Genomic DNA, 26,110 nt, shown 5'->3' with positions numbered 1-26,110 from the left:
AAAAAGAGCAGCTCAGGTAATTCAACTCCGTTTTATTGTGTGTAAAATCAAGTGAAATAGCAGTACAAATAGGAGTGTATCTTTACAGTAACAAAAATAACTTCAACTTGAAAGCCTTAAAACTTACCACTGAATTCTTAAGTTACAAAATTCAAAGCAGTACTGAAGTAATTCAAACAGATATAAAAATGGTAAGTAGGCATCTGCTGGTGTGTACAGAAGTCTGAGATTGATACAATATGTAAATGGCACAGCAGTAACATACTGAATAAGTTAGACTGCCCCCTCCTTATGTTCTATTTACAAGCTTACCTGAAGACTGCTTAAGGAAAGTACAGATATGTATCAACTGAGGTGGATTAAAAATGCCAGGTTTTAGCTAGTTAAACCACTAGGAAGCCAGGTAATTAACTCAGTGCTGCAGCAAAAATCTTAAATCCTGTGGCATGTTGATTTAAACAATGTAGTAGCTTACCAGAAATTTAAATTTGGTCAAGAGGCACTTTGACAAGTTACTGGCATGTTCATCTATTCAATCAATAAATCAGTGATTTGAACAGTCTTATGGAAGAGAGACCAAAATCTACCCCCTGATAGTCCAATACAAGTGGAATGAAGAACTGAAGACTCCGGATACAAGCAGCTCTCTTGGTAAGTTCAGCAACAGCATTTTCTTTACCTGCTCATCCTGGTCCATAGTGTTTTTTTATTTAAGCTTGATTCATTTGATGTTACAAATTACTTTTGAACAAAGAGAATCAAGTTCTCTGACAATGAAGCTGAACTGTACTGTCTAGAACTCTTTAATACCTGTGAAATGCACTAAAACTATCCCAGGTATTAATAACTGTTACTCAGCTTTTTTTGTCTGAAGAGGCTGCTCTGTACCAAAAGTCTTTGCAGTAAGCCATAATGCCCCACACCCTTCAGCAAGCTGCCTACCTAACACACAGTGTGAGATTAGTACAGTGCTCTTCCTCACAGCAGTGTGCAACTCTTAATCCTGGCATTTTAACTTGATAGCATGGGAGGACACAACAGCTCACTTCTATAAGTGTAAGCACAGCAAAAGCCTCTTATCGTCCTCGGTAGAAACCAAATTCCCATTGAAACAGGAAACCTTCGTGCTCTAGAAAAATCCTGTCAAAAGTGAGGCTTCTCCAGTTTTTTCCTTAAATAATATGGTTTGCCCTGTCCTCCTGAAAGCCGTGACTATTATAAAGCCTTCCCGTGTACCTGCAGGGAAGACTTTAGTCCTCTCAGAGTGCTTCTCTAAAGTTTAACTATTGTCAATTACACCAGAGAAAATAAGAGTAGTGTTTACCACAGTTAGGAACGTATATTCCTTCCAGACAATCTGTTCAGCTCTAGCCTTTGCTCCCTTGCTTGATATCCAGTCTATGCATCTCCCTCCCCAACCCCTCCCCAACTTCATGATTGATTAGGACAGCATGGATTGCTGCACAGCCTTCTGCAGAGATTGCCTGGTCACCAGCAGCCGCACCACTTCTTCATTTCTTTTTGTCAGCCTCTTCCTAGCTTGGTCATGGGTCACCATTGTCATATCCCAGCCATTCACCTAGGAAAGAACATAAAAGGCATCAGCAGGCAAAGAGCAAGTCTTAAAGCAAGCTAGGGCAAGGCTGTGTGGACTCGCAGGTGTCCTGTAACTATCCCATAAGTATATCTAGTACATCATTCTTATGCCACAACTCTGTTTATTTGTAAGCCCTACAAACTGCCCTGGAAAGTACCCAGAAGACAATTTCTCCCAGCAGAAGCTTATCTGTAGTGTGTACCTGGTACTGGATTGGTACTCGTCTTAACTTGGCATTTACCTGCATGATCTTATCACCAATCTGAAGTCCTGCAACTTCTGCTGGGCCTCCTTCTGTCACCCTTGTTACATAAATGCCCTGGAAAAACAAAAATTGAGTGTTACAATGAATAGCTCTTATGGAAGGGCTGTTCTACTGGTGATGCAGAAATGCTTTGTAGCACACTACAGGACTCTAGTTAAGATTACAGGATTCTAGTTAAGAACAGGTTTGTGCAGTGTTGGAGAGAATAAAAGGTAGAGAGCTGGGTAAGTTAAACACAAGCTTAGCCTGCAAAGGATAACAACAATAACTTTAGTCAACTGTGTTAGAGGGCAGAATACAAATGCACTCCAGTAGTGCTTGCTCAGCCTAATTGCTATAAAGAACAAACTGCCTCTGACCTTGTCAGTCTTATCTTCAGAGAAAGGATTTTGAGTAGGATCCTGATCAATGCCACCTCCAATGCTGAATCCCAGAATCAAGTTGTCACCTTGGCGAAGTTTATGTATTTCAATTCTTTGCTAAAAAGAGAAGATAAAAGAGTACTGTGATCACTGAAATAAATCGCAAGAAATCTTAAGACCTAGTTACACTGAGCTATCAGAGATACCATAAGCTTCAAGTAGCTCTAGGAGAGAAGGCTGTATGACAGCCTTGTAAGAGTAATAGCCATCCATCAAACCTGCACACAGGGTAAGCAAACAGCTCTAAAACCTGCTGGCAGCACAGAACTATCACGCAGCACTTGTCATCTGTCAGCTGCATGTAGCCTTGAAGTGACAACAGTTGGTTCTGAGCTGTTCTCAGCCCTACCCCAAACACCAGAACAGGAGGGGATCTGCAAGCAGAAGGGCTGTCATGCCATTGTATGGCTAAGTGCCTAGTCACTGCATTACTCCTGCCCTGAGAAACAAGGGGGAAAACATTAAAAAGGGAGCAGATCTCCTTAAACGCGAGTCAGGTCTTGCTGACGAATAGTCACTCGTATCTTGAATCATCTCAGGGTTTTATCAGAGTGCCTCCTGTTCCTGCCTCACCCTGTCAGTGAGAATAGCAGCCTATTAGTGGGATGGATAACTTATCAACACTGCTGCAATCCAGAGGTCGGTTCCTTGCTGTCTGATGACCGCAGGCATCTGACAAATGCTACCCACTGCCTAAGCACCGTACAGCTGCCAGCTCTTACAATTCTTGAGCTGACACAAAAATCCCAGGCCTTAACCCAAACAGTAACGACTCAGGGGGCTCTTCTTGAACACCTCCATCAGGGTGCAAAGTGTGGGGTGAGGCGGCTGCCCCCTGCCTGGGGGCTCCCACGCAGACAAGCGGTGCAGCAAACCCCGGCTGGGTAAGCGGTGAAGCCGCCCGAGGCAGTTACACTCGCTTACATCCCAACTAGGGGAGGAAACACCAAAAGGCCTCACTCGCGCTGCTCCCATTAAGGCAATTACCGCGCTGTAAAAGACAATTAATGCACCGCAGCCGCTCTCCTCCACCACCCTCGGCCAGCCGCTCGCCCTGCCCCTGCCCGCAGCCCGGCACAAGGCTGCAGGCCCGGGGAGCGCCGCCCGGTGCCGAGCTGCCGGCACGGGCACGGCCTCGCCGGGGAGCCGAGAAGCGATCGCGTCGGGCCCGGCCCCGCCCGGCGCCCAGCGGCGGGGGCTGCCCGGGTCCCCCCCCCCCGGGGTCTCCCCCTCCCTACAGCAGCCCCCGTCCCGCCCCGCGCCTCACCACGACGGCGGTGACCGGCTGTCCCGGCACGTACGACATCGCCCCGATCGCGTTCCCGGTCCCAGCCCCGCCGCCGCCGCCCGAACAAAAGCCTCGCCCGGCCCCGCCCCGCCCCGCCCCGCCCCGCCGTGGGGCCCGGCCCCGCTTCGCCCCGGCGGCCCCCGCGCTAAGATGGCCGCCGGCAGCTTCCGGCGGGCCCGGCGGGCGGCTCCCGGCCCCGCGGCGTTGAGCGCTGAGCGCTGACCCCCGGCAGGCCGCGAGCCGTGAGGGGCCGGCCCGGCGCGGGGCCCCGCGGAGCAGCGCGGAGCCGGGCGTGAGGTACGGGGGGGAGCGGGAGGGCGCTGAGGGACGGAGCCGGGCCCCTGAGGGCGGCTCCTGAGGGAGCGCGGCCTGAGGCGGGGCGCCCCGAGGCGGGGCGCCCCGCGCCGCCCTCGCTGTGTCCGTGCGTCCATCCGCGTGTCTGTCCGTGTGTCCCCCCCCAGCCTCGTCCCGGAGCCCGGCAGGGAGCCATGGCCGCCCCGGCGGCGGCCGCCAGGCGCGAGGGGCCGCAGTTCATCAGCGAGGCGGCCGTGAGGGGCAACGCGGCCGTGCTGGACTACTGCCGCACCTCGGTCTCGGCCCTGTCGGGCGCCACCGCCGGGATCCTCGGCCTGAGCGGGCTGCACGGCTTCGTCTTCTACTTCCTGGCCTCCGTCCTGCTCTCCGTGCTCCTGGTGCTAAAAGCCGGCCGCCGGTGGAACAAGTACTTCAAGTCGCGACGGCCGCTGTTCACGGGGGGGCTCATCGGGGGGCTCTTCACCTACGTCCTCTTCTGGACTTTCCTCTACGGCATGGTGCACGTCTACTGAAGCGGCCGGGAGCCGCGTTAGCTGCGGGGGTTTGTAACGAAGCGGGAGGACCGTTGCCAAAAGTCACCCCCACGCCTCGGCCAGCTCACCTTTTAAACCGTTGTTCATCGCTCGTGTCGTCAATACCGTCAGTAAATTATGTCCAAGTACAAATGAATCGGTAGTACTGTGCTAATTAAACTGAATGTGAAAGCGCTCGGATGCCTCCCATGGATAGTTGGTGGCTGAAGAACGATTTCTGTCCTTAATTGCGGTCACATCTGCAGATTCTGATTACTTTAGTTCCTTGTATCCTCAGCATTTTGGATAAGAAATACCAATTACCCCCCACCCCCCTTCTCTAGTTGCTGCCTGCCCAGTTACAACAGCACTCTAAAAATAATCCACTGACACAGGGAAATATTTCACAGCAGCATGTAATTAACTGTATGTAAAGGTTTGATACAGAAATGTGTTTGAGTTGCTAGTGCAAATGTTACCTTCCACAGTTGCTGTATTTACACCTTATAAATAAATGACATTGTCGTGGAGACTCTTCACTGGCATGGACAAAAGTCGCTAAGTGATGCTCTCACAAGCCAAACACTGCTGTGTTTAATGCCATTGTGTCCAATGAAACACAGGCACCAAAATGCACACAGCGTCTTATTGCCTGCTAGCTTAGGCTTGTGTAAGCAGCAGGATTCCTGCAACTGAGTGGTGTGTTGCGGTGCCATGTCTGGTAGGGACAGAAAGGACTTGATCACCCACTACAGAGGTAATGTGTCTTTGCTCTAGAGCTGCTTGTGCAAACAGTGCTTGGAGCCTCTCGCCTATAGCTAGCACTCACGCTTGCACAACAACTGGGTTTTGTTGTGTACTTTCTTCTACAACCCCAAATTGCTTCGTCTGGTTAACTGAGGCCATCATGGATTCACCAGCCCCTTATAAAAGATTAACTGTTACACAAAGGTTTTAAGACATCAGATTCTGTTTTCAAAGATACTTTACAGAAAAGTCAAGTTCTGGTGAAATGCAGGGTTATACAAGAAGGTGGATCTGAAACTACAAACACTGCTTAAATCGTGTATCTTTTTGGGGGGGAGGTCACATTCTCGATTCCCTCAGGTGTATGCTTTGACAGATTCATACCATCAGAAAACAACCACCACTTTTCACACATTAATGAATATCTTTTCAACATCTGCACCACTGAAATACTTTCTAGACTCTTACTTGAATTGCTTAACGTAAGTACATGTGACAAAGGGAAATGGGTATGTGCAACCTAGAGAACATGTTTTGTAGAGGCATCTTAGAGAGCACTGCCCTAACGTGACACAGGTTATTGCTGTACATCAAATACAAAAAAAAAAAATCAAACTCAAGAAACAAGCTCCTAAGGAGAAGTCTGGTTGTTTTATTAATCACAACTGTTGTGCAAATTGCATTAAATGAACAGTATAAAGAAGGGAAAAACATTCTAGTGAATTTTGGGGTGCTAAAGTCCCCCGAAGACTTAAATTCAGGAAATAGCTTTGGTCTGTTTTGTCACGTTGAAGCACTGGCTTCAGTAGAACACAGTCAGCTTTACCGTTAGGATGAGCTATTTGGTCTCAGTGATGCCTTGGCCTTCCCCATGTGTTTCACCATCTAGAAATTATTTAAACAGAACGAAGGCCTGACAGCCAAAAGTTAGAGCTGTTTCACTGGCATGGCGGTTTCAAAAGGCCTGCCTAGGGCAGCCTGTCCGTTGTACACAGGGTGACTCACCTTTGCCTAGAGAGATTTTGGCTGTAGCTATAGCATCAGAGGTACATAGCTCATCCTAAATCACTTTATCTCTGGTGCTTAACTCCATTTTTAGCTACATGTTAGACTAGTTAATATTGACTTGCAGCTGAGCAGGAGCAGAGGGAGTGAATGAGACTGGGTGGGGTTTGCTACCAATGACTGAACTCAGACCTTGCCGCTGCTAACACAGGTGAGTTCTCATTTAGAGTCAAACAGTCTCAGAGTAATCACTTCGGAGAAGTTAAAGCAGAGGTAGGTGGGGCTCGCTGTTTCCCTCTGTGTCTAACAGATCACAGCAGCCTTCTGTTACGCCATCCTCTCTACACCTGTCCTGACAACACATGAGGATGCTGCAGCAGGAGTCCTTTAAATCCTGATAGTCAGAGTGGATGGAAACACACTATCAGAACAACCAGTTAACGGTGACCAGTGGCATTTACAGAACACTGATCAGTTTGTGCCAAGCCATGGCGCAGACGCTTGGAGTGAAAGGACTAATATGTCAGGGACAGGAACGTTCACCTACCATCTTCAGGAGCTGGTGAGTCAGTTCCTGCTAGCTCAAACAAACACCAACGTTAAAAGAAAGCAATGCTATTATTATTAATTTTCATCTTAGAGTAGTTGCAGCCCCACTTGAGCATAAATTCACAAAATGGGCTGCCGTTACTTAGTTTTATCTTGAGAAACAACAAACCACCAATGATTCTTGAAAGATACCGAAGCGTTGAAATAGTGGACATGTCTTCTATTTTTTCTTCCTGTTGGTATATTTGGAAGAACCTGGCAAAGTCTGTTTTACCTGACAGCTCTCCTTTTCAATCTCCACAGTACTACCAGTACTTTCAGGGTACTACAAAAAAGGGCAGAAGCACGAAGTGCCCCATCCAGATCTCTCTCCACCATGAGCAATTAGTAAGTGATACAGAAAGCATAATCACTAGCAGATGAAACCAGGCGCTAAACAAAGAAGGGAGAACCTAGAACCATCTCCATGCACATATTGCCAGCACCATGTTGTTTTTCAGTATGCTAAAACCCTTTTCACTAACCACAAAAGCACCTGTCCCTGTCTTGCTTCAAAATCCCCCTCTGCACGTGTTACCTTCTCTGTGCTCTGAAATACTGGTTGGTTATCTGGTTAACTACATACAGAGAATCTGGGTAGCAGATGAGGTAGCTGGGACCCCGCCGTGGCTGAAATCAATTCCCCGCTCAGAGCTGTGGCGGGCTGAGTCTCCTGACGTTCCTAGGAGAGAGGAGCAGAGCACTTTGTGGCAGCTGTTGTAAAGGCTTTTCCTGGAGGAGCTCTGCTTCCACCCCTAACAGTTACAACACAGAGACAGCAGTGAAAGCAATTGCTTTTTGCTCCAAAACAGGACCACTCGGCGTGGCTGGCGTAGGATAATAAAGCACTTTCTTCTGGCCTCTGAGAGTTGCTGAAATGTTGCGTTTCCTTGCACTTCCTGACAAGAGCAGTCCTGCTGCTTTATATCTAATCTTGCAAATAACAAAAGCGGGAGTTGGAAGCTGTGGCTGCAAGCCAGTGGAGCAGGAGACGGGTTGATTCTTGGCCTCAACCCTCCTCAAAATGTCACTGGTGTTTCACATCACCGCTCTTTCACACTTAAAAGCAAAGCACAGCCACAGGAGAATGCTGGCTATTAACATAGGTACAGATATATCTATCAATAAATATAAAAACATTCATTTGGTGCCTTCTTTTTCCTCTTATAAAATAGTCTTATAAATCCATAGTGACAACACAGGTGTTGCAAGCTCAGGATACCAGAGAACATCTCAGGGAAAGAAGGGTGTTCTTTAAAGGATTTTTCCCTCTGAGAATCCCAATAATAGATGGTAGATCTCATCTGGGTATCTCCACTTCCCAGTCCCAGTGTCATCTCACACCTGTGTGGTTTTCCTGGAACGTGATTCCAGTTGACGGCCCCATCACTGTGCCTAGAGCCCACCGAGTTGGTCAGGGCTCTGATTCCCATTCAGAGTAGGGCTAGACAATGATTTCCTGGAACTGGACCTGAGGAGACAAGCAAGGATGACAGAAAATGCAAGCAGGCTATTTCCGTTTCAGGAAGCAACACAGAAGGGGTTCCCAGCCAGGCCTTACCACACCTTATCACAAAGGCCATCACACCTAAAGCTCCAATCCTCAGTTTCATGAGGCTCTGGAGCCCTTGGAGCTGGCCCAATTCCATCTGCAGTCATTACGGACTGACAGTGCAAGGCCATTTATAGACCAACCATGATACAGCAGCTTCCCTTGTTTCCCAGCTAACTGCAGCGATGAATGAGGGAGGGAGTAACTTGGCTAAACTCATTTGGAGGAATATGATTTCCTGGAATTGGCCTTTGTTTGCCGTTAAAGTTTACTGCATTCCCGTATCTCATTCTATTTCTATTAGTCATAACAATAAAGCCATTACATTTAAAACACAAAAACCAAGCCTGCTTACTTTACTTCCTCATACTTTTTGCCTCGATAAAAGTTACTCTTTTTAATCAGATACAGCAGCACCAGGTCACAAAAGAAAGCTCCCTGCAAAAAAAGAAAGAATTTGTCACGGTCTGTAACAACAACATTTGTCATGGAGCAAACCCATCTCCCCACAGGGACACTGCTGTCCCCCACCCCAAACTCTCCCAGGCTGCATAACATTCAACAAACTCTCCTCCTGGGTAATGTGCTGGGCCTGCAGTTACTCATCCTTGCTCCAAGTTCTCTTCGATGCATTTGTTTTCTCCCTAGGTGCTTAGATCTTATGGTCTTTACACCAAATTTGAGGAACACTGTAGCCACCAGGGACAGGTTAGACCTGCTGTGGTACAAATACTTCATTTCCCACCTCAAACTTTTCAAGTCATCAGTCACTTCTTTCAGAAGAGGCACAATGCAGGCAGAGCTGACAGGTGAGCTACTAAACACTGGAATATCTCACTCAAGAGCTAATGCATAATTGGAATTGGAGGGCAGGCATGGAGAAAAACTCTGCTTGAGGTATTTTATGGCCATCAGGGTGTAGTAATTGAGCACATCACAGTCTTCACAGTGTTTGCCCTTTCCATGATAACAGAGCTGAAATCAGCCAGCACAGTTCAGGTTTTTTACACTACCATGTTTTAACTTTAAAGTAGAGAAGGATACGTTCAGATCTAAACTGCAATGAACATTAAAGAAGAATAATTTGTAGGAGACTACAAGATACAAATGCCTTTAGGACAGGACACAGACATACACCTGACTGAGCAGCCAAAGTAGCAAAGCCTCTGCTGGAGAAAACACAAACAAACGGTCCCATTTTATCCTCCTAACAGCTAAGTGACAGATCTGGGTCCCAATATGTTACTGTAAGAAAATACATCAACTTACCGCCCCCATGAGAGCAAGCCCTGAACCGATATTGATAACTGTGGGAATGATGTTAAATTTCCCTGCCTAAAAGAAAAACGGGTCATGAAATATTCAGTGAAAGCACAATCCAAGAAACAAACTTAAGGGTGTGGTATTACACAGGGGAAGCTACTAGAGCCTGTGGGTGTGTTTTGTTAGCAACCAGCAAGCATAACCACAAAAAGATTTGCAGTGAACAATCTTCGAGGCTAAAGGTCTGTCTGTGTCTCAGTGCCAACTGCTCATGGCTGCATTTCTGTGCTTGCGTCATCTCTGGATTAGGCTTCTCTTTCTCCAGCACATGCACATGGAAATCAAGTCTCTGGGGCATATTTACATCTGCTGGACTTTACATGAGACTGTTTTTAGGTGTAAGAGATGCAGACTGCAGACCTTTACCTTGTCCGCACTCCAGGTCACCTCCTGTCTTATGCAGGGTTAGCTCCACATAGATGAATGGCAAAAGCTCTTTCCTACAACAAGCCAGAGAGGCTGTTCTCACCCCAAAGCTGCCTTTTCACTGAGTAGTGTCTCTCCCCTTCTTCCACTCCAGGCTAAGAAATACTCCGGCCTGGAACCTCACCTTGCCATTCACCATCACATCAAAACGGATTCCATATGCTTTAAAGAGTGTCCGGTAGTCAACCCCTTCAGCATCCCGGTAATATTTTGCAAACCTGGAATGGAACAATGCTGATTTTAACTCCATCATCTGTCCCCACACACAAGAACCTATCCAAGTTCACCCATCTGTTCAAACGGATCTATTCCTCTGTCAAAAGCAGCTTTATCTTTCAAGCCTGGTTCCCACATCTAGGTTCTTAGCTGATGATATCTGAAAGCCACTCAGATTGGGAAGTGTCTGCACGCGGTTATAGCAAAGTTGCAGCTTCCCTGGACATTCCTTTCTCATTGCCACGTGGAGTATGGAAAGGAAACGTACTGCAACAGAGATATCATGGCCTGAACCTATGGGTCTTGCCTGCAGTTAATTGACCGGGAATCAGGCAGAGGAGCAGTGGGTAGTACCAATTATGAAGGGGCTGGCAGAGGTCATGAATGATCTTGGTTTACAAAGTTGGAAATGACAGCACTTGCATCAGGAATGTGGTGCAGGCAGCCCACGGAGGGTAACTGCTTGGGCAAGTGCCTGGGAAGTGTGCAGCTTGCCATGGGCATGACTCCCTCCTTCCCTCCCTCCCCCGAAGCAGTGTGCCTGGCTGGGGCAGTGCCTGGCATAGTCCAGTCTGGTAGTTCCTCGCTGCCAACCTCCAGCACCGGTGAGTCAGACCAGCTCAGCCTGACTGCGGGTACTGCATCATATTCTCCTCTTTACTTACCTGAAGTTGTACCCAGAAGAGATAGACTTTTCTGCAAACTTGTTATCCAGCCGGCTAAAAGAATAGTGAGGATTACATTCAGAAGGGGCTTTATCAAGATCACAGTTCCATTCAATCTGAATTCCTATCACACCACCCTTGACGAAAAAAAGAGACAGTGTGAGTTTTTTAAGCTTAGTTCAACCAGTCTGTCTTCAACTTTGTCAGATCCTACAGCAAGTTCTCCCAGGGGACAAGAACAGATGCATTTCTGAACACACGGCTGTGGACGAAGTTTATGTTTATGACAATAATCACATTACTCTTCACACAACCCTAGTTTTGCTTGTGCTGGGATCCCAGGAGGAGGCTTCCCATCCCGATTTCATTAAGTGCCTATAACATACTTCAGCGGAGAACACGCTCTTTAATGCGGGGATAAAGTTCACAAGTGCAAAAGCCAGCACAAAGCCTGCACTCCTCACCCCATGCTTCCCAGGATGCCTCAGACCAACTCCATCTCCCTGCCCTGTGCTACAACCAGACTGCAGCCTGGTTTGGTGCTGCAATCCCTGCAGAAATGTGTCTGTTCACCTGACTCTCCCCGCAAAGGCAATCTTATGGGGTGTTTTCAGAGCAGGGGGAGTCCCACTGACATCCCAGAGTTCTGTATTTAAGCCAGTGGTTTAGTAATCTTGAGCAGCATTTTCTAAGCAGCCCTAAATAACAGAAACCTGACCCAAACATCTCTTCCAGAGGACCTACACTGCCCTGCCTCCCATTCCCTGGGAACAGGATAAATGGGACCAGGGTGATTTTAAGAAACAGCATCTACTTTTTTGCAAGCCTGGATGGGAGGCAGATCCCTGGGCCTCACAGCCACCCAGCAAGCAGTACAGTGAGCTGGAAAAACACACTCCTACCTCCAAAGCCATTTCATGGAAGTCGCTCCCAGCCCATCTGACGATGTTCCCCAGGAGGAAGATGGGGCAGTAGGGATGCTCCGTGCTGTAGCGGCAGCTTTTCAGGTAGGACTCATTGTCGGTTGCCAGCACATTCATCCTGCATGTGGGGAAGAGGGGAAGCCACCTTGTGTCCCTCTTTGCTTGCCTACACAGCCTGCACCCCCAAGGCTGCAGAGACAAAACGTTTCTTCAGCATCCCACAAGCAGAACAGAAATGGCACCTTGTCACCAGCTTTTCTTTTTTTGTCACCCTGCGCGCTTCTCTAGTGCTGCCCTAGAGAAAACAGTCAGCTCACACAAAAAAGACCCGCAGCCTAGATGGGGACTTGGTCAGCTGAATCTAGGCTCAAAGAGGGACTTACGTGGAGCAGGCTGATAGACTGCTCCAGGACAATTTACTCTTCTCCAGTTAAAAAATAAGGATACTAGAAATGTCTAGCTGAGCCCGGCAGAACAGCAAAACCACACTTCTTTCTACACGCTCTTTCTTTCTGTCTTATTGTAGCAAGAGCTGCAGCAGCAAACACAAACGGATCTTTAAGTTTACATTTTCCCAGCCTTCATTTTTATGGAAGAGGAGGAATATCTGGGAACAGAAGCAGCTCAGAAATCTGACTATGCTCTGGCTGAGGGTCAGCTCCATTGCCTTAAGAGCATTCCCCAGCTGCATCCCATGCTGTAGGAGCCATCACAGACCATGTTTCGTGATGGATAGCCTTATCAACTTACTCTCACACAGTCTGTGCCTCAGAAGAGGAAACATTCACTTTCCCATCCCATCCCTCAGGCAGGAGAAGGACAATGGAGCAAATCAGGATTACTGGCTCTGTGACGGAGAGGATACAGGGACTTCCGAGCACCTGCACTTACTTGGAGAACTTAAACTTGGGGAACCGGATCGAGTTCTTGATGTAAACAGTGAAGTTTTCTGCACTGGCAAGAAGTGGTTTCCTGGAAGAGAAGGGTTTGTTCCATATTTTACGTTTGTACTCTGCGCACATGTTCAACTGGAATTGCCATTTAAGAAACAGCTAGGTACCATCCTGTGGTGCTTCTGCAAGTGCATCCTCTGCTCAGAGCTTAGAGCTTCAGCAGCCAGATTCTTCACCTCCACAGCCAGATCCCAGCTCTGCCCTTCCCCTGGCAGACAAGCCACTTACCCCACACTGCCAGCAAGGTGTTAGTGAGGAGCATGCAGGCTGAGAGGGAGCACTGAGAGCTGGACACAGCCCCGGGATAGCCAGTGAGCCAAGCAGGGGGAGCAGAGGACCAGTCCCGCTGAGGGCCGAGCAGAGCTCCCTCCTGCACCAGAACAGCTGACAGTCAAGCAAACATCCAAGCAGAGGGAACCCAGACACTGCCCTGAATGACACACAAGCCAAGCAACTTGAGCTTGGAAACAGCATAGGACAGCCACATACTTGGGCTTGGATCTTTTCTCCACTGGGCACCAGGCCAATATCTCGCAAGTCCCTCTGATGCTGTCCCTTTCTTTCAAACAACGGCCAGTCTTAACTCCTGCAGCACAGACAGCACAGAAACGGTCACACAGAGCAGCCACTGCCTTGCCTTGCCTATGGGGTAAATGAAAACCATGCTTTTCACCGCCACCCTAAGCCCTCCTCCCTGCTGTGAAAGGGCCCCTCGGCTGGAACAACCACTCTCTTGTTGCTTCTCTGAGCAGCCTGGGGTTCTTTTGGTCTAGCCACCACAGAGCTGTAAACAAGGCAAAAATCTTAATGAAAGATATCAAAGAAAATAAAGTCATTGTTGCTTTCTGAAGTCAGAGATCTCTGGGGTTGTAAACCAGGCCAATGTCTCCAAAGAAGCCTGCCTCTGTCAGAAACAGTACTGAAGGAGGGCCCTTTTCCTTACCGTTGCCAGCCACCACTGCTTGCCCTGCCAGGCAGTCCCCATCCTTGTAACACAGGGCATCAGGAATGCTAACACTCTGCGAAGTGGAAGAGGACAGAAGTGAGACCTGTGACAGGACACAAGACAGCAGCAGAGCTGCGCACATTTCACTGCGCAAACAAGCTGAGGAGGCACCTGAGCAGGTAGGAGAGGAGAGGGCAGGCAGCCACACAGAAGGGCTGCATCAGACCTCACACTGCTCATGCATAACCTGGCTGGGAGCAGGTACTCGGTCAGTGAGCAAAGCATGGGGATGTTCTCCCCAGCACTGAGGGCATAAATCTACAAACTCCAGGAAATCCCAGTCTCACTCTCCAGGCTAGTTCAGTTCAGTGATGCTCCTGAGACTGACTCAGAGGGGTAATTAAGTGCCACTGCTGTAGGGTGAATCATCTACAGGATGGTGAACAGTGAAAATGTGCAGCTGAAGCAGTAACTGCAGGCTGGGTGAAAATATCTTGAACAATTTACATGTTGGCACAATTTACGCAGTGGCACAGTGCCAGCAACACTACACTTTAGCTAAGATGTCCTGCTTTTGGCCTCTGCTCAATCCGGAGAGGGACAAGCTGTGGAAAAACCCAGGCACCACTTCCCACCAGTCACCAAAAATAAGCAGGAGACTGCAGTACTCCACCTTAAGAGATAACTGTACCTTTGATTTAAGCAACAAGTTCTGGGAGCCCAAGATTGCCCTTCTCTTGGCTGCATGCTGGGTTAATGCAGCCACTAGAGGACAGCCGTGTCCTTAACGAGCTCTGCTTTTGGGCCTGGGTTACCCCTGTGCTTGTGATAAGGAAAATTAATCATTGCTACATGCCGACAACACTCCTTGTATGGCCAGCATCCTTGTCCTCCAGGCTCCAGCCTGTTCTGAACCATGTCTCCAAAGAGGTCATTTAAATACGACAGGGTTTAAAACCTTGTGCTTTTGGCCCGTAAGACACATTCTGGAAGGTGCTAAGCATCCTCACAGTGTCCTAAAATTAGTGAAAGCCTGATGGTCAGCCCTTTGCAGGATGGGGCTCTTAGAAAGTCTCCTCTACCAGTAAACAGACTGAGTCACCTCCAAGTTGTTTTCCCATGGCCTTTTCTGACCCTAAATAATCACTATTCTGGTCTCATCTCCAGCTGGGCAGGCATCCAACACCTTCAACTACAGTCAAGCAAGACTCTACACCATCAGTGCCTCTGGAAATTAAGAGGATTGAACCTTCCAGGTTTGCAGTAACCAGTTCCACTTTCCCAACTGAGATATACTACAGAGATAAAGTGTTCGCCTTTTATCCTTCCCGTGTTCACTGCTCCCGGGTGTCCTCTGCCAGTTCTTACCCCCAGTTTTGTAGGGGTCTGGGGGCCAGGGGGCTCAGTTCTTCCTACCTCAGGACATGTGGCTTGCCTCTGGTTTGGGGTCACGATCAGATTCGTCATGACAAAGAAGACGTTTTCACCCTAGAATAAACAAAGTAAGGCAAGAAGGGTCAGAAAACCTATTTTAGAGAACCTCTTACATGAAAGATGCAGTTCTCTGCAGAACAGTAACACTTCCCTCTCTCCTGGTGCTTTTCAAGCTGGGATGCAACAGAGCTCTGTCTGAGTATTTGTTTGGATGAGTTTAGATATTGCCAGTCACTCACACAGCTGGGGAAGCTCTGGCACAGGGAGGTGCAGTGATCTGTCGGTTACAAAAAGCAGGCGAGGGCTGAAAACACAGCAAGCTGCAACTGCCTCAGGTTAAGGTGCTACATTGGCATTCACAGCCCACGGAATTTGTCGTGTTTCACTGGGAGCCCAGGGTCTAACATCGCCATGGTTGTGCTGGATTCCATATTGTACCCAGATTGCCCAGCCACATTTGAGTTCTTGGTGCTGTAGCCCAGATATCCGTGTTATCTGGGCACACCAGCCCAGAGGCAGAGCTGGCTATATTTACTCAGCGTGCCTCACTACAAGGACTCCCAGTAAAAAGACCAGTGCTTGAGTCACAGAAGAAACATCTGGCGAGTTAAAATACTGGTCAACACCAGCATTTAATTTCTGGGTATGCACAACCAGCCACACGCTAAGGGTCCCATGGCTCCCACATAGCTTGAACAAGAGGCACTGCAAGCCTGCCGCCTGGCCTTCCAGCTGCACCGCACATGTTGGTCAGAGATCAACAGCTGGCAGCGAGGCTTTGTGTTAAAACTGGTGGAGATGCAGAGCACAAATCTACAGATCTGAGCAAACAAGGGATGCAGCAGAAAGAAGGTGAAGCCTTATTCTTACATACAGACACGTAAATTGTTCAATTTACAGCTTTCTGCCTCGTCAGCACGGCATCACGATTTTCCCTCATGCCCTTTCACACACACAGGGCAGATGCTAGCTGGGGAAGCACACAAACAAGCAGCCCCTAGCAAACACAGTTCAGCAGTTTCCAACATGATAGCAGGCCCCATCTGCTGTTCTCTTCTCCTTAAGCAGCAGCTATACAACTCACTGTCCAAGCCAACGAAGCAGCGAGGCAGGTTTAGCCAGGTGCATGTCAAGTATCATTCAATTTCCACCATATTTTTCACCCCCCCATCTCCCACCTCCTCTGGGCTGCCCCATGCACATCTGCTCTAGCCCAAGAAAGGAGGTTCAGCTGAGCAGTCCCACTGAAATCCATGGGACTTCTGCTGACGGGTTGTGTTTGCCAAGTATTGTCCTTTGCGAGATGGACAAGGTTGCTCCCATATTTGCAGGGAAGACCTAAGAGTAGGCACAGAATTACTCTCTTCTGGCCAATCTCCTGCTTATTCACAGGAAAGACCTGGGCACATCACTTCAGCCTTTCCACCAGCACCCACACTGGAACATGCCTTTCTACCTGATCGGTAGAAGCGGGGTGATGCCAACCTGTGGTGGGATAACGTAGTCTGCAACATCCCACAGCCTCTCCCCGAGCTCCGAGGTGTTGGTGAAGGCCACCCCCTTCAGCTTGGTGATGACAGAGCTCTGGAGGGATGTGTCTGTGTCCTGATAGCCTTTCTTGACAACAAACACCCACCTGCAAAGAACACAGCAGGCAGCGGCATTAGCGAGTAACATCAGAAAACAAGTTAGCTAGAGGTTTACACTAAGGCCAAACACTGTTCGAGGGCAAATCAAAATATTTGAATGACACCAAACCCTCTGTAACTACTACTGCAGTTTCAGAATGAACTAGTCACAAGCTGCTCTTATCTACAGCATTGGAGGAAGAGTCAGGACCAAGACCACCTGCACAGGAAAAGGTGCAGAAACTGGTTAGTGGGTGTAAAACCGAGCCTCCCGCCTCCACGTCCTGTGCTATGCTCAGTGACCTTGGTGGGAAGACGGGAGGGCAGTGCTCTGTGTTCCTCAAGGTGAAAAATAACAAAAGCTTTTGCAAGTTGCAGTGAAAAATGTGGTTGGTTTCACAAGTGAATGGTTCAATCCCATTTTAACAGCTTGCTGTTAGGCTATGAGTCCACCAACAGACCGCAACTGGGGAGATGCGATGCAAGCAGGTGAGCTGAACACCGCTGAGATCTGCAGGGAGTATTCTCAGCTGGAAACGGGATCTGTTGTAAGCCAGTGCAATGGCAACAACGTGACTGCACCCGGGGCTGTGCTCCGGCTTCTCAAAAGCACAGCTGGAAGAGCTGCTTCCTCTCTAACCAGCCCGCGGAAGGACTTCACTCACTTCTTCCCACTGGAAGCGGCCAAGAACCCCCTGTTACAGAGTGAAAACCTCTCTGGGTTGAATGAAATGTTTCCTGTTTCTGCACGGTATTGTCAAAATCACCTACCAAGGCAATAAATCACCAAGACCCTTGAAGAAGCTAATGGTGCTGGGGCAGGTTTTGAGGGAGGGACACAGGCTGCATCTGCTGGCACAGCTCCCCTTTGCAGTGCACAGACCTGGACTGCACTATCCCAGAAAGCAAAAGCAGCCATCTCAGGAGCTGAGCAGCACTGACACACGCTGCTCGTGACAAACCTGAGTAATAACATTCACCACCCCTATTAAGTTTCCCACTTTCCTGTTTTTCCAAGAACACTCTTCTTCTCTCCTAGGAAGGCTTAAAAAGAGACTCTTAAGTGTCCCTCAGTGAATCTGGGAGGGAATGGCAGCTACATGCAATCAGTCCAGAGGGGTTGGATGAGCACAGCTGCCTAGCCAGCCTCTGAACAGGTACAGGTACATAACCGAGCAGCCAGGCAGCAGGCTAATGCAAACCACCTCTGGGATGAAGCTGCAAGCCCCAGCCACAAAGGAGGCACTGCAGGCACCACCGGTGACAGTGCCAAAAGGTCTGCAGAAGGCAACACATGCCTGTGAAAGAAAATAGCCTGTATGGCCCAGACAGTCTCTGAAAATTCACAGTCACTTCCTGCTATATCCCTCTTGAATGGAGGACGTGTGCTCAGCAACATTATCTACAGGACTCCTCCTTTAGCAGCTAATACATACCAGACTGCTGAGACTCCATCTCTGTCCTGCTAACTAAAGCTCTGAAACTGTACACCTTTCTATAAATAAACCCAGCATGCTAAAATGACCCTACTATATTTAATCGATGAAAACATGAGGTGAAAGAAAGGTGAGGGGACTCAAAAGCACAGACAGTGAGGGTGAGGCTTACGAATCACATTCTGAAAAGCCCCAGAAACACAAAAAGCAACGTCAGAGGCTTCACGAAGGCTGGATAATCCCACATCTCAGCCTGCAAGCTGCAAGGAGTACGGCTGTGTTCGTTACATGTCACTTCTCTGGCAGAACTGGGCCTTTTCTGAGAGGTGCTCTAGCTATCTCCATGCCAACCTGCCCAGCTCAGAAAAATGCAAGGCAGCTGACATTCACGCTGCCTCATCCTCCACGATCCTGGCTGCTGCAGCCCACTCCCACAAAGAAATTTGCCACTTTGTGCTTGGTTCCCTCCCATTTAGACTTGAGCACGTCATGCAGCCGTGCAGACAAGCCAGGTTTGTCCCAAGACTCAGCAACCATGGCCCGAAATGCTATTGTCTCCTATGAGTCAAGTATTAAGGTTTGGCATCTTTCCTACCAAATACAGAAATAAAGGCGTAAATAATGCAGTACAGAGCCCTAGTGCCATTTGATCTATTTTTAACACAGCATTAATCTGGAAGGTAGAGATGAATCTAGCAATCCCTAGCAGGTGAAAAATCAGATACGAGTTCATTAGACATTAAAAAACAGCAGTTATAAATAAATGTAACTATCCGCATTGACATAGCAAGCTGTCGCTGTATGCAGAGCATCCTACATCAATCTTCCTCACTACACAGCAAGCAAAGGCAACCACAGCAGCACGTTAAACACAGAGCGATTCTTACCCCACCAGGTAAGCCAGGATGGAGAGCTGCACCACTCGGTAGAGAATCCCCACCTTCTTGTTCTTTGCAATGACGTATTTCTCTGTTTTATAATCAAAAAGCGAGAGGAACAAACCCTTCCAAGCCACCTGCCCCATTCTCCCAGCTCACTCCCTACCGGTGGCTGAAGCAGGGAGCAGCGTTTGCAGCTTGCGTTACCCACACGTGCTCTGCATGGCAACCTGACACACCAACCCCTCTGAGCGAGAGGCTGATCTCCTCCCTCCTGTCAGCTGCTCACTGGCAGCAGCGCTCAGGTTCGAAACTGGCAGCTGCAGCAACACGATATCCTCCCCTGGCTGCTTTCCAGATGAGTTATTCTCTGGGGAAGCCCCCACCTTGGTTTTGCTCCTGTGCTTCGTTCTCTCCCCCCCAGTCAGCAGGTGTTCATAATGACACGTTATAGCATGAAGCCATGTTAAGGCATTCAAGGTGACAGAGCCACAGTATCTCACTGGTAAGAATTAAAGCCTGCCTTCAGCCTTCACATGATGGCAAAACCCCTGTTTAAGTTTTTAATTTCTTAAGCATTTGCATGAGCAATGAGAGCTTGGGTCCTTAACAGCCACCCAAAATACTTGCCTGGCTACTGCATCATCCCACAAAAAAACAAACAAACAAAAAAATAATTTAAGAAACAAATAAATTCTGCATGTAATTAAGGGATCAATCACCATCGAGTCTCATCCAAATGCACAGTGAGTGCTGAGCTAGGTGCATTTAGATACCAAACATACCACCTGATGCAATACCAAAGGGAGAGGAATAGATTTTGTCCTCACTGAGATGAGAGTTGTTTACTAGCCAGTAGTACAAGAGATGATTCCTAGTCAAGGACATGAAATGACTATTGTTTAAACCAAGGAGGGAGGATACAGAATGAGCTTTGAGGAGGAAAATGAAGTTAGCCAGCATCTTCCAGCAGCCCAGCTAAAAGAGCTGACCTTCCTCACCAAAAGAAGCTCCAGCAGCACGCGGGGACCCGAACTGGAGCGTACCCTCTCCATAGGGGGATCCCATACACATGCACTGATGGCAGATGTCTCCCAGGGGTTGCTCTGGGACGGGACTGCCCACAGGCTGGATCTATTACAAAGTGTTTGTCAGAGAGATGAGGTAGTGTATCAGGCGTAAACTGCAGGGTTTACTGCATTCATGCATGAGCACCTAATTAGCGCAGACCTGAGCACTCAATTAGCTCAGGGGGCTCTGTCAGGTCCAGAAAGGCCCTTGAGATTTCACAGCATGCACCTGTGATACACACCTGGACAGAGGTCAGGAGAGGGGGTCACAGCCACCCGCTGGATGTGCAGAACACTGCCACGTTATCGAGGCTGCAGGCAGTGCAGCGGGGTGATCTGCTCCAGCACACACACGTCCTCCCTGTGCAACTCTCTTCCTAGGGAGAAGCATTTCTCAAGATCCCAGGTTTTATGGAATTGTAGAAATTTTACCTTTCATTCTCCTTAAAGTCTGTATCAAACTTAAACAGATGGATCAGACATTTAGTGAATATGTGCCAAGACTGCTCCAAATCACAAGAGAATCACGAACAGTTTAATAACGAATATCCTCATAATACCTCATTTTGTCCCTCATCCTACAGCCATCCCTAGAGTTTCCTACCACAAAGTGAAAGAAACCTTTCTCCAGCAACTGCAAAACTAGAACAGAAATCTGCCGGTGAGCTCTTTTTAACCCAGAGGCTGCTGCACTCTCCTAGTGCCGGCCCCATGGCACGAGATTATTTCAGAACCTGGCTCTCCCCCGAGGAGGCTCCTGGGCAACACGCAGCCCACGGGCACCCTCTGAACCCTGCCCTCTGGCTTGGGGTTAGCCCCAAGCCCCCTCCCAAACTTTGCAGCCACCCTTCAGCCTCAGCAGAGGCAAGAGGCTGCTCTTGCTCACCTCCCGCTCGCCAGGACCCCTCCTTTCCCTATCTGCACACCCCACATGGGCAGTATCTTTCTACCTCACACCACCAATCTCACAAAACATGTTTTTTTGCTTCCCAAGCTCCTCCTGGAACCCTCTTTCTCACTCTAGAGTTCATGGTTTCCCAGTTCCTCAAATGGTATCTGGTGATTGTATCTACTCCTCTTTACCAGATGCCTGCAGACCAGGCTGTCACAGCTGGCAGTTTTAGAGATCCTCTCTGTGAAAGCCTGAAGCACAAACAAAAACTCTTACAACATATAGTAACCCAAGGAAATAAAACTCTCCAAGAACACACACTTCTGCAGGGAGGAAGGAGACCACAGCGGTCAGTGGGGCCAGAAACAAGTACGGAAGAAATGCAGGCTGAAGGAGCCACCACCTGATCTTCTGCTCACCTGCTCCTAAATCAGACAAGTCCACAAGCACAAGCCACTGGGTGACAGCTGAGCCCAGCCACACAACAGCAAGGATACCCCGTGTCTCAGGGCTACATGCCATTGGCTCATGACTGCCTCCAGCACTGCTCCTGTTGCACTAAGAATATTCAAAGTCATGAACAAAGAGAGTCCTGGATAGTGAAGACAAGTCAGCCCTTGGTGCTGTCTAGAGACCCCTCTCTCCATCCTCATCTTCCCTGGAGGCACATCCTTATCTGTCTGGGTGACTGCACAGGCTACAGTCAGACCAGGAACCACGCTAACAGTTAAATAGTGTGTTGCCTCCTGGCCTGGTTTAACTCAGTGGCACAGACATAGGTCTGCTGTGAGTTTTTGCAATTACTTTCCAGGTTAATTAATCTGAGAATGGATTTACACAGGTTAGAAAAAATGCTGCTTAGAGAGAGAAGTGTTCCTGTTACAGGCATGACCTGAAGAAGACGTCAACCACACTTGATCACTAATGAAAAAGAGCATGAAAAACGACTTTTTCTTTTTTTTTTTTTTTAGAGCCACCAAGTAGAAGCATAGTTGCAACTGCTCTTTTTGAATAAGAAGTTTCAATTTTTATCAAATGTACCTGAGAATATTCTGAACTTTACTTGACACAGGAAAAGATTTCTGCTGACAACAGTGCTGCTGGCACGCTCTTGCAGATACTGATTTCATCACCTTGTAGTTCTCACAACCTTATTTTTTTCTTGCTTGGAAAGCAAGGTGACTGGCATGTTTCTCAAAATATCCATGGGCTGTTCAAACATAAGCAGTTTCATGAACATGGGGCGGGGGGAAGCAGGAAGTAAATAACTTAAAATCTAACCATCAGTTACAGACAAAGAAAAGTAGTTTCTCTGTGTCCTTCTCAAGGGACTCAGGCTGGTTCTCTTCTGCAAGATATCTCCCTTCTTGAGTCCAACATTTTGGACAGCATTGGACTTCCATTTCCCATGGAAAAACAAACAGTTCTGCTCCTTTCCCATGAGGGCTATTTACTCAGTCTGGAGATTCTCACAGGGAGGATTTATCCTCCACTACTGAAACTCTCCCGTATAAGATACATCTCTTGTCTGCCCAGACTGCTACTCACCTACGTTTCTCTCCATCTGCCAGGAGCTCTTTGGTGTTAATCCACCCCACAGCTGATTTCAGTCCAGTCATGAGCCCGTAAAGGCCATGTGCAGGGACTTTGGAAATTTAACTTTAGACCCTTGCCTTGACATAGTGACATTCAAAACGTACAAAGGTCACATCTGTCTCCTTATGGCACTGTAGTATAGAAACATTTCACATTCAACCCAGTAACATGGTCCAGTGCTACCTTTAAGTGACACCCAAAAGAGACCACGCATTTTCCAAGCAATAGCAGACAACCCCGATGAGTACAGACCTCAAGTGGCTGTTGGAGGTACCCATTTTAGGCACTTGTGTTGTCCTCTTTCAGTTCCAAATGATCATTCTCCAGGCATTACTGCTCTCTGTGATCCCCAGTCCACCCTTTACTGGGCTACCAAGTGCAACAGAAAGCATCAGCTCCCAAATGCGTGACAGCTGACTCACAAAACACTCAGACATTTCTGAAGCACTGAAAATGCTCCTGCAGCAAATGCCTGAGCAATGCAGATGCATCATCCAGAGAGGCGCCAGACCAGCTACTGAAATAGAAAGGAGGCAAGGAGCAGAGGACGTAAATAAGAGATAAACTATTTTGGCAAGGAAATGAACAGTGGAAAAGAGAGAGGTCAGCTCTCCATTAACATTTTGTTTTTCTTTCTCACAGTAATCATACCTTTAGGTCAACATCTAAGGAAAACAAGGTGAAGAGTTTAACAGGTTGAAAGAGGAAATTACTTCTAAACCACAGCACATGCACACTGAAACACAGGAAATCAGCAACATCAGCCATAAGCTGCATTCTGAAAATGAGTTTGAGAATAAAGAAACGTGCAACCTGCAGTGAAAAATGTTCCATTCAACTTCCTTTTAATCCTTTCTGAGACTTTGCAGTGTAAATAAGAAATAGGTTACTACTTGCCAGTGAAAAATTGACAGAATTCAGCCCCAGTATTTGTCCTCCTAACTGGCACTTCTGCACACCCAGCCACAATGGAAAACGAAATCTTTCTTTCAGGAGTTACTAGAAAAACAATCAGACAAACTTTTTGCTTCTTTGCCAAGGTGCATCATCCCTGGCCTGGAAAGGTATGAACAGGTCCTGGCTGGAGAGCTGTTACCAGAGGCTGCCTGCCTTGCAGCAAGTGCTGATGAGAAACCTTCATCCCCTTTGGCCAGCGGAGAATCTCATCACGTAAACACCCAGAAAGTCGAGACTGAGGCTGCTGCCCTTCCCTCTCTGGAATTACCAATTGGCAACTCTTTCCGGTTGTAGGAAAACATGCATGGCACTTAGACTTGACCCACAAAGGAAAAGGTTCCAATAGCAACACCCTCAGCCAACCAGCCCGGCACCCGACTTCGCCTTAGCTCTGGAGGCTGATGGTGCTCTAAGCCCTTACCTGTTACCACAGCCGATGTGTCCCACACACGCTCAGACAACAGAGCCACACCACACAGAGCAGCGGAGCATGGACGTACCGGAGCTGCTCTGGCCAAGCTGGCAGTGTCGAAGCAACCCGCTAGCAGCTGCACGGCTCCATTCCAGCTCATCCATCCTGTTATAATAAGAGACAGGAAATTTCTTTTTTGAGAGCGTAATCCAATTAACCTCCAAGTAAATCTGCCCCAACAGGCTCTCAAGCCTAACAAAGCACTTCATTGCTCCTATCTGATGCTCTTACGTCAGCACCCAGCGCTTAATGAAGAACTACTTATGCTGTTTTTCTGATAAGCTTTCCTGAACAGCAGACTTCCATTTTACTTACTCCTGCTAACCACCAAGCTGCCCGCACTCCCAGAGTCCAATACATGAACCTGCCAGCTTCTGACCACACGGAAGGAATTATAACCCAAGGCTTGTGAATCTTCCTGGCATATGAGAAAGACATAAGCAGCTGATACCACTCCTGATTAAGATAGCATTACAAAATGTATCCATCCTCCCCTTCAAGATAAAAAATAAAAAGCTACCTCAGATACAGCAATTCTTGTCAGCCAACACCCACTGTCACACCTCCTACTCCTTGGCTATATATCACAGCAAAAAATAGCCAAAATCTGTCAGGCCGAGCTGACCTACTAGAAGATAACATTCAAACCTGGAATGATTTAGAGCCAGGACCAGAGCTAAGACAGCTGGTGTGATGGCGATGGGTGATCAGCACCCATCAAAGGGTAGAGAACAAACAAATGCTCTTGCTTTCCTGGGCTACCAACAGCACTGAGAGTTGTTTCTCCCCGAAACAGCAAGACAAATGAAGAATAACAAGGCCCTCCAGCCTAACGAGTGCTGTTAGAACATACCTGAACACAAAAGAATTTAGGACACAATCCATTCTAGTCTGTATGTCCTACTCAAGAGTAAAGATGCCCTCTCTCCCTCAAGAAGCTTTGGGTCTGCAGACACTCTTCCATATGTGCGTGATGTACAAAGATCATTCATTAATGACCCTTACAGCTCAGAAGCCTCCAAGTTGTCTGCAGCAGCTTCTCCACCCATCACACCTGGACCCCAAACATCCTGCTAATGCATGAGGCTGGCAATTAATGATTCCAAAGGAGGCACTTGCAAATCTTTTGTCATCCAAGGAGATGGCATAACTGTGCCACTGTCAGAGTGCACTGAAGTCAGGGCTATACAGCAGGGCCACAATGTTGACAAGGCTTTTGCACAGGAGATTTTATTCAAAACGCAAATCACAAATAAATTTAGAAGCAGACACAGCAAGACTTCCATGGAAACAGCACAAAAACCCAGCTGTGGCTTGGATGACTGAAAAATCTTGGCCGTCTTCACTAATCCCTTAAGTGCCATCCAATTACTGCAAATGTGTTTGGCATCTACTACAGCAATTGTGAAGAATTAAATGATCGAATGGCACTCATCGGAAATTACAAGTCACAGAACACTGTAATGCATTTAAGAAAAAAACATCTAAAAAGGAAAATAGCATAACCCACTGCAAGAACTGACCTCTTTGAGAGCCTTAAGGGACAACAAAAGGAATCCGAGTAATGAGGGATAGTTAATTCAGAGAAAAACCTAGAAGAAGAAGAAGAAAAAAAAAACTGAAAAAGAGGGAGTATAACAAGATTGGCTGAAGGAGCTGGGCTTGTTTAGCCTCAAGAAGAGAAAACTCTCCTTGCAACTCCTTATTCTTAGCACAAACTTATACAATTAACAATCTTTCCTAAGGGAAAGTAATCCAAAAACTACCAACAGCTTTTTTTCTGTGCAAGAACTTACCAAGTGTGATCTGACTGTAGATATCTCTAGGTGCTTCAGAACAGATAGGACTTTGGTATGAAACAGTGAAGGCCTGTTAGGGAGGATGGGCTAGATGGCTCCTAGGGAGACTGGCAGCAGAAGCACGGCTGCTGGTATATCGCAGTCCTTTCACAACAGCCCAGCTGTTGCTCAGTACAAGACCTGTCTAGAGCTGTGGGAAAAGCAG

The 26,110-nt window shown here is 47.9% G+C and overlaps 3 protein-coding genes across 7 annotated transcripts; 1 reads left to right on the top strand and 2 right to left on the bottom strand.

Annotated features, from left to right (window-relative positions):
* Positions 1–17: 17 nt before the first annotated feature.
* TAX1BP3 (Tax1 binding protein 3) lies at positions 18–3,699 on the bottom strand. The gene is made up of 4 exons (XM_048074272.2): positions 3,552–3,699; positions 2,222–2,341; positions 1,839–1,916; positions 18–1,579 (listed from the first exon to the last, which is right to left on the bottom strand). Exons 1-4 carry the CDS (start codon positions 3,588–3,590, stop codon positions 1,442–1,444), a joined length of 375 nt encoding a protein of 124 aa, XP_047930229.1. The 5' UTR covers positions 3,591–3,699; the 3' UTR covers positions 18–1,441.
* Positions 3,700–3,717: 18 nt separating this feature from the next.
* EMC6 (ER membrane protein complex subunit 6) lies at positions 3,718–4,929 on the top strand. The gene is made up of 2 exons (XM_048074246.2): positions 3,718–3,869; positions 4,034–4,929. The coding sequence occupies exon 2, from the start codon at positions 4,061–4,063 to the stop codon at positions 4,397–4,399; it is 339 nt and encodes a 112-aa protein (XP_047930203.1). The 5' UTR covers positions 3,718–3,869; positions 4,034–4,060; the 3' UTR covers positions 4,400–4,929.
* An 851-nt stretch (positions 4,930–5,780) lies between these two features.
* Positions 5,781–26,075, bottom strand: P2RX5 (purinergic receptor P2X 5). Of its 5 annotated transcripts, XM_066979760.1 has the most exons (15): positions 25,903–26,075; positions 25,630–25,698; positions 24,056–24,211; positions 22,930–23,194; positions 16,663–16,813; positions 15,112–15,231; positions 13,741–13,816; positions 13,287–13,383; positions 12,736–12,816; positions 11,824–11,962; positions 10,922–11,058; positions 10,165–10,258; positions 9,561–9,626; positions 8,647–8,729; positions 5,781–8,210 (listed from the first exon to the last, which is right to left on the bottom strand). In XM_066979760.1, exons 4-15 carry the CDS (start codon positions 22,953–22,955, stop codon positions 8,135–8,137), a joined length of 1,146 nt encoding a protein of 381 aa, XP_066835861.1. In that variant the 5' UTR covers positions 22,956–23,194; positions 24,056–24,211; positions 25,630–25,698; positions 25,903–26,075; the 3' UTR covers positions 5,781–8,134. The 5 variants fall into 5 exon arrangements, with proteins under 5 accessions (XP_066835861.1, XP_013051938.3, XP_013051939.3 ...); XM_013196484.3 differs by lacking the exons at positions 22,930–23,194; positions 24,056–24,211; positions 25,630–25,698; positions 25,903–26,075 and adding an exon at positions 19,129–20,213; XM_013196485.3 differs by lacking the exons at positions 22,930–23,194; positions 24,056–24,211; positions 25,630–25,698; positions 25,903–26,075 and adding an exon at positions 19,129–20,201 and having other exon boundaries at positions 15,160–15,231.
* Between the last annotated feature and the right edge of the window lie 35 nt (positions 26,076–26,110).

This window comes from Anser cygnoides, chromosome 18, assembly GCF_040182565.1.
Source record: "Anser cygnoides isolate HZ-2024a breed goose chromosome 18, Taihu_goose_T2T_genome, whole genome shotgun sequence".
In the NCBI taxonomy this organism is placed as follows: Eukaryota; Metazoa; Chordata; class Aves; order Anseriformes; family Anatidae; genus Anser; species Anser cygnoides.
The sequence above is the reverse complement of the archived record's forward strand: the minus strand, read 5'-3'. Positions and strand labels throughout refer to the sequence as shown.

Coding starts and splice junctions, on each gene's coding strand:
- TAX1BP3 (XM_048074272.2), bottom strand. CDS start 3,590: ATGTCGTACGTGCCGGGACAGCCGGTCACCGCCGTCGTG. Junction 1,917..2,221: donor CTGAAGATAAGACTGACAAG/GTCAGAGGCAGT, acceptor TTGTTTTTCCAG/GGCATTTATGTAACAAGGGT. Junction 1,580..1,838: donor TTGGTGATAAGATCATGCAG/GTAAATGCCAAG, acceptor GTTCTTTCCTAG/GTGAATGGCTGGGATATGAC.
- EMC6 (XM_048074246.2), top strand. CDS start 4,061: ATGGCCGCCCCGGCGGCGGCCGCCAGGCGCGAGGGGCCGCAGTTCATC.
- P2RX5 (XM_013196484.3), bottom strand. CDS start 19,265: ATGGGGCAGGTGGCTTGGAAGGGTTTGTTCCTCTCGCTTTTTGATTAT. Junction 9,627..10,164: donor ATGTGATGGTGAATGGCAAG/GTGAGGTTCCAG, acceptor TTTTTCTTTTAG/GCAGGGAAATTTAACATCAT. Junction 8,730..9,560: donor GGCTTGCTCTCATGGGGGCG/GTAAGTTGATGT, acceptor CTTTTTTTGCAG/GGAGCTTTCTTTTGTGACCT.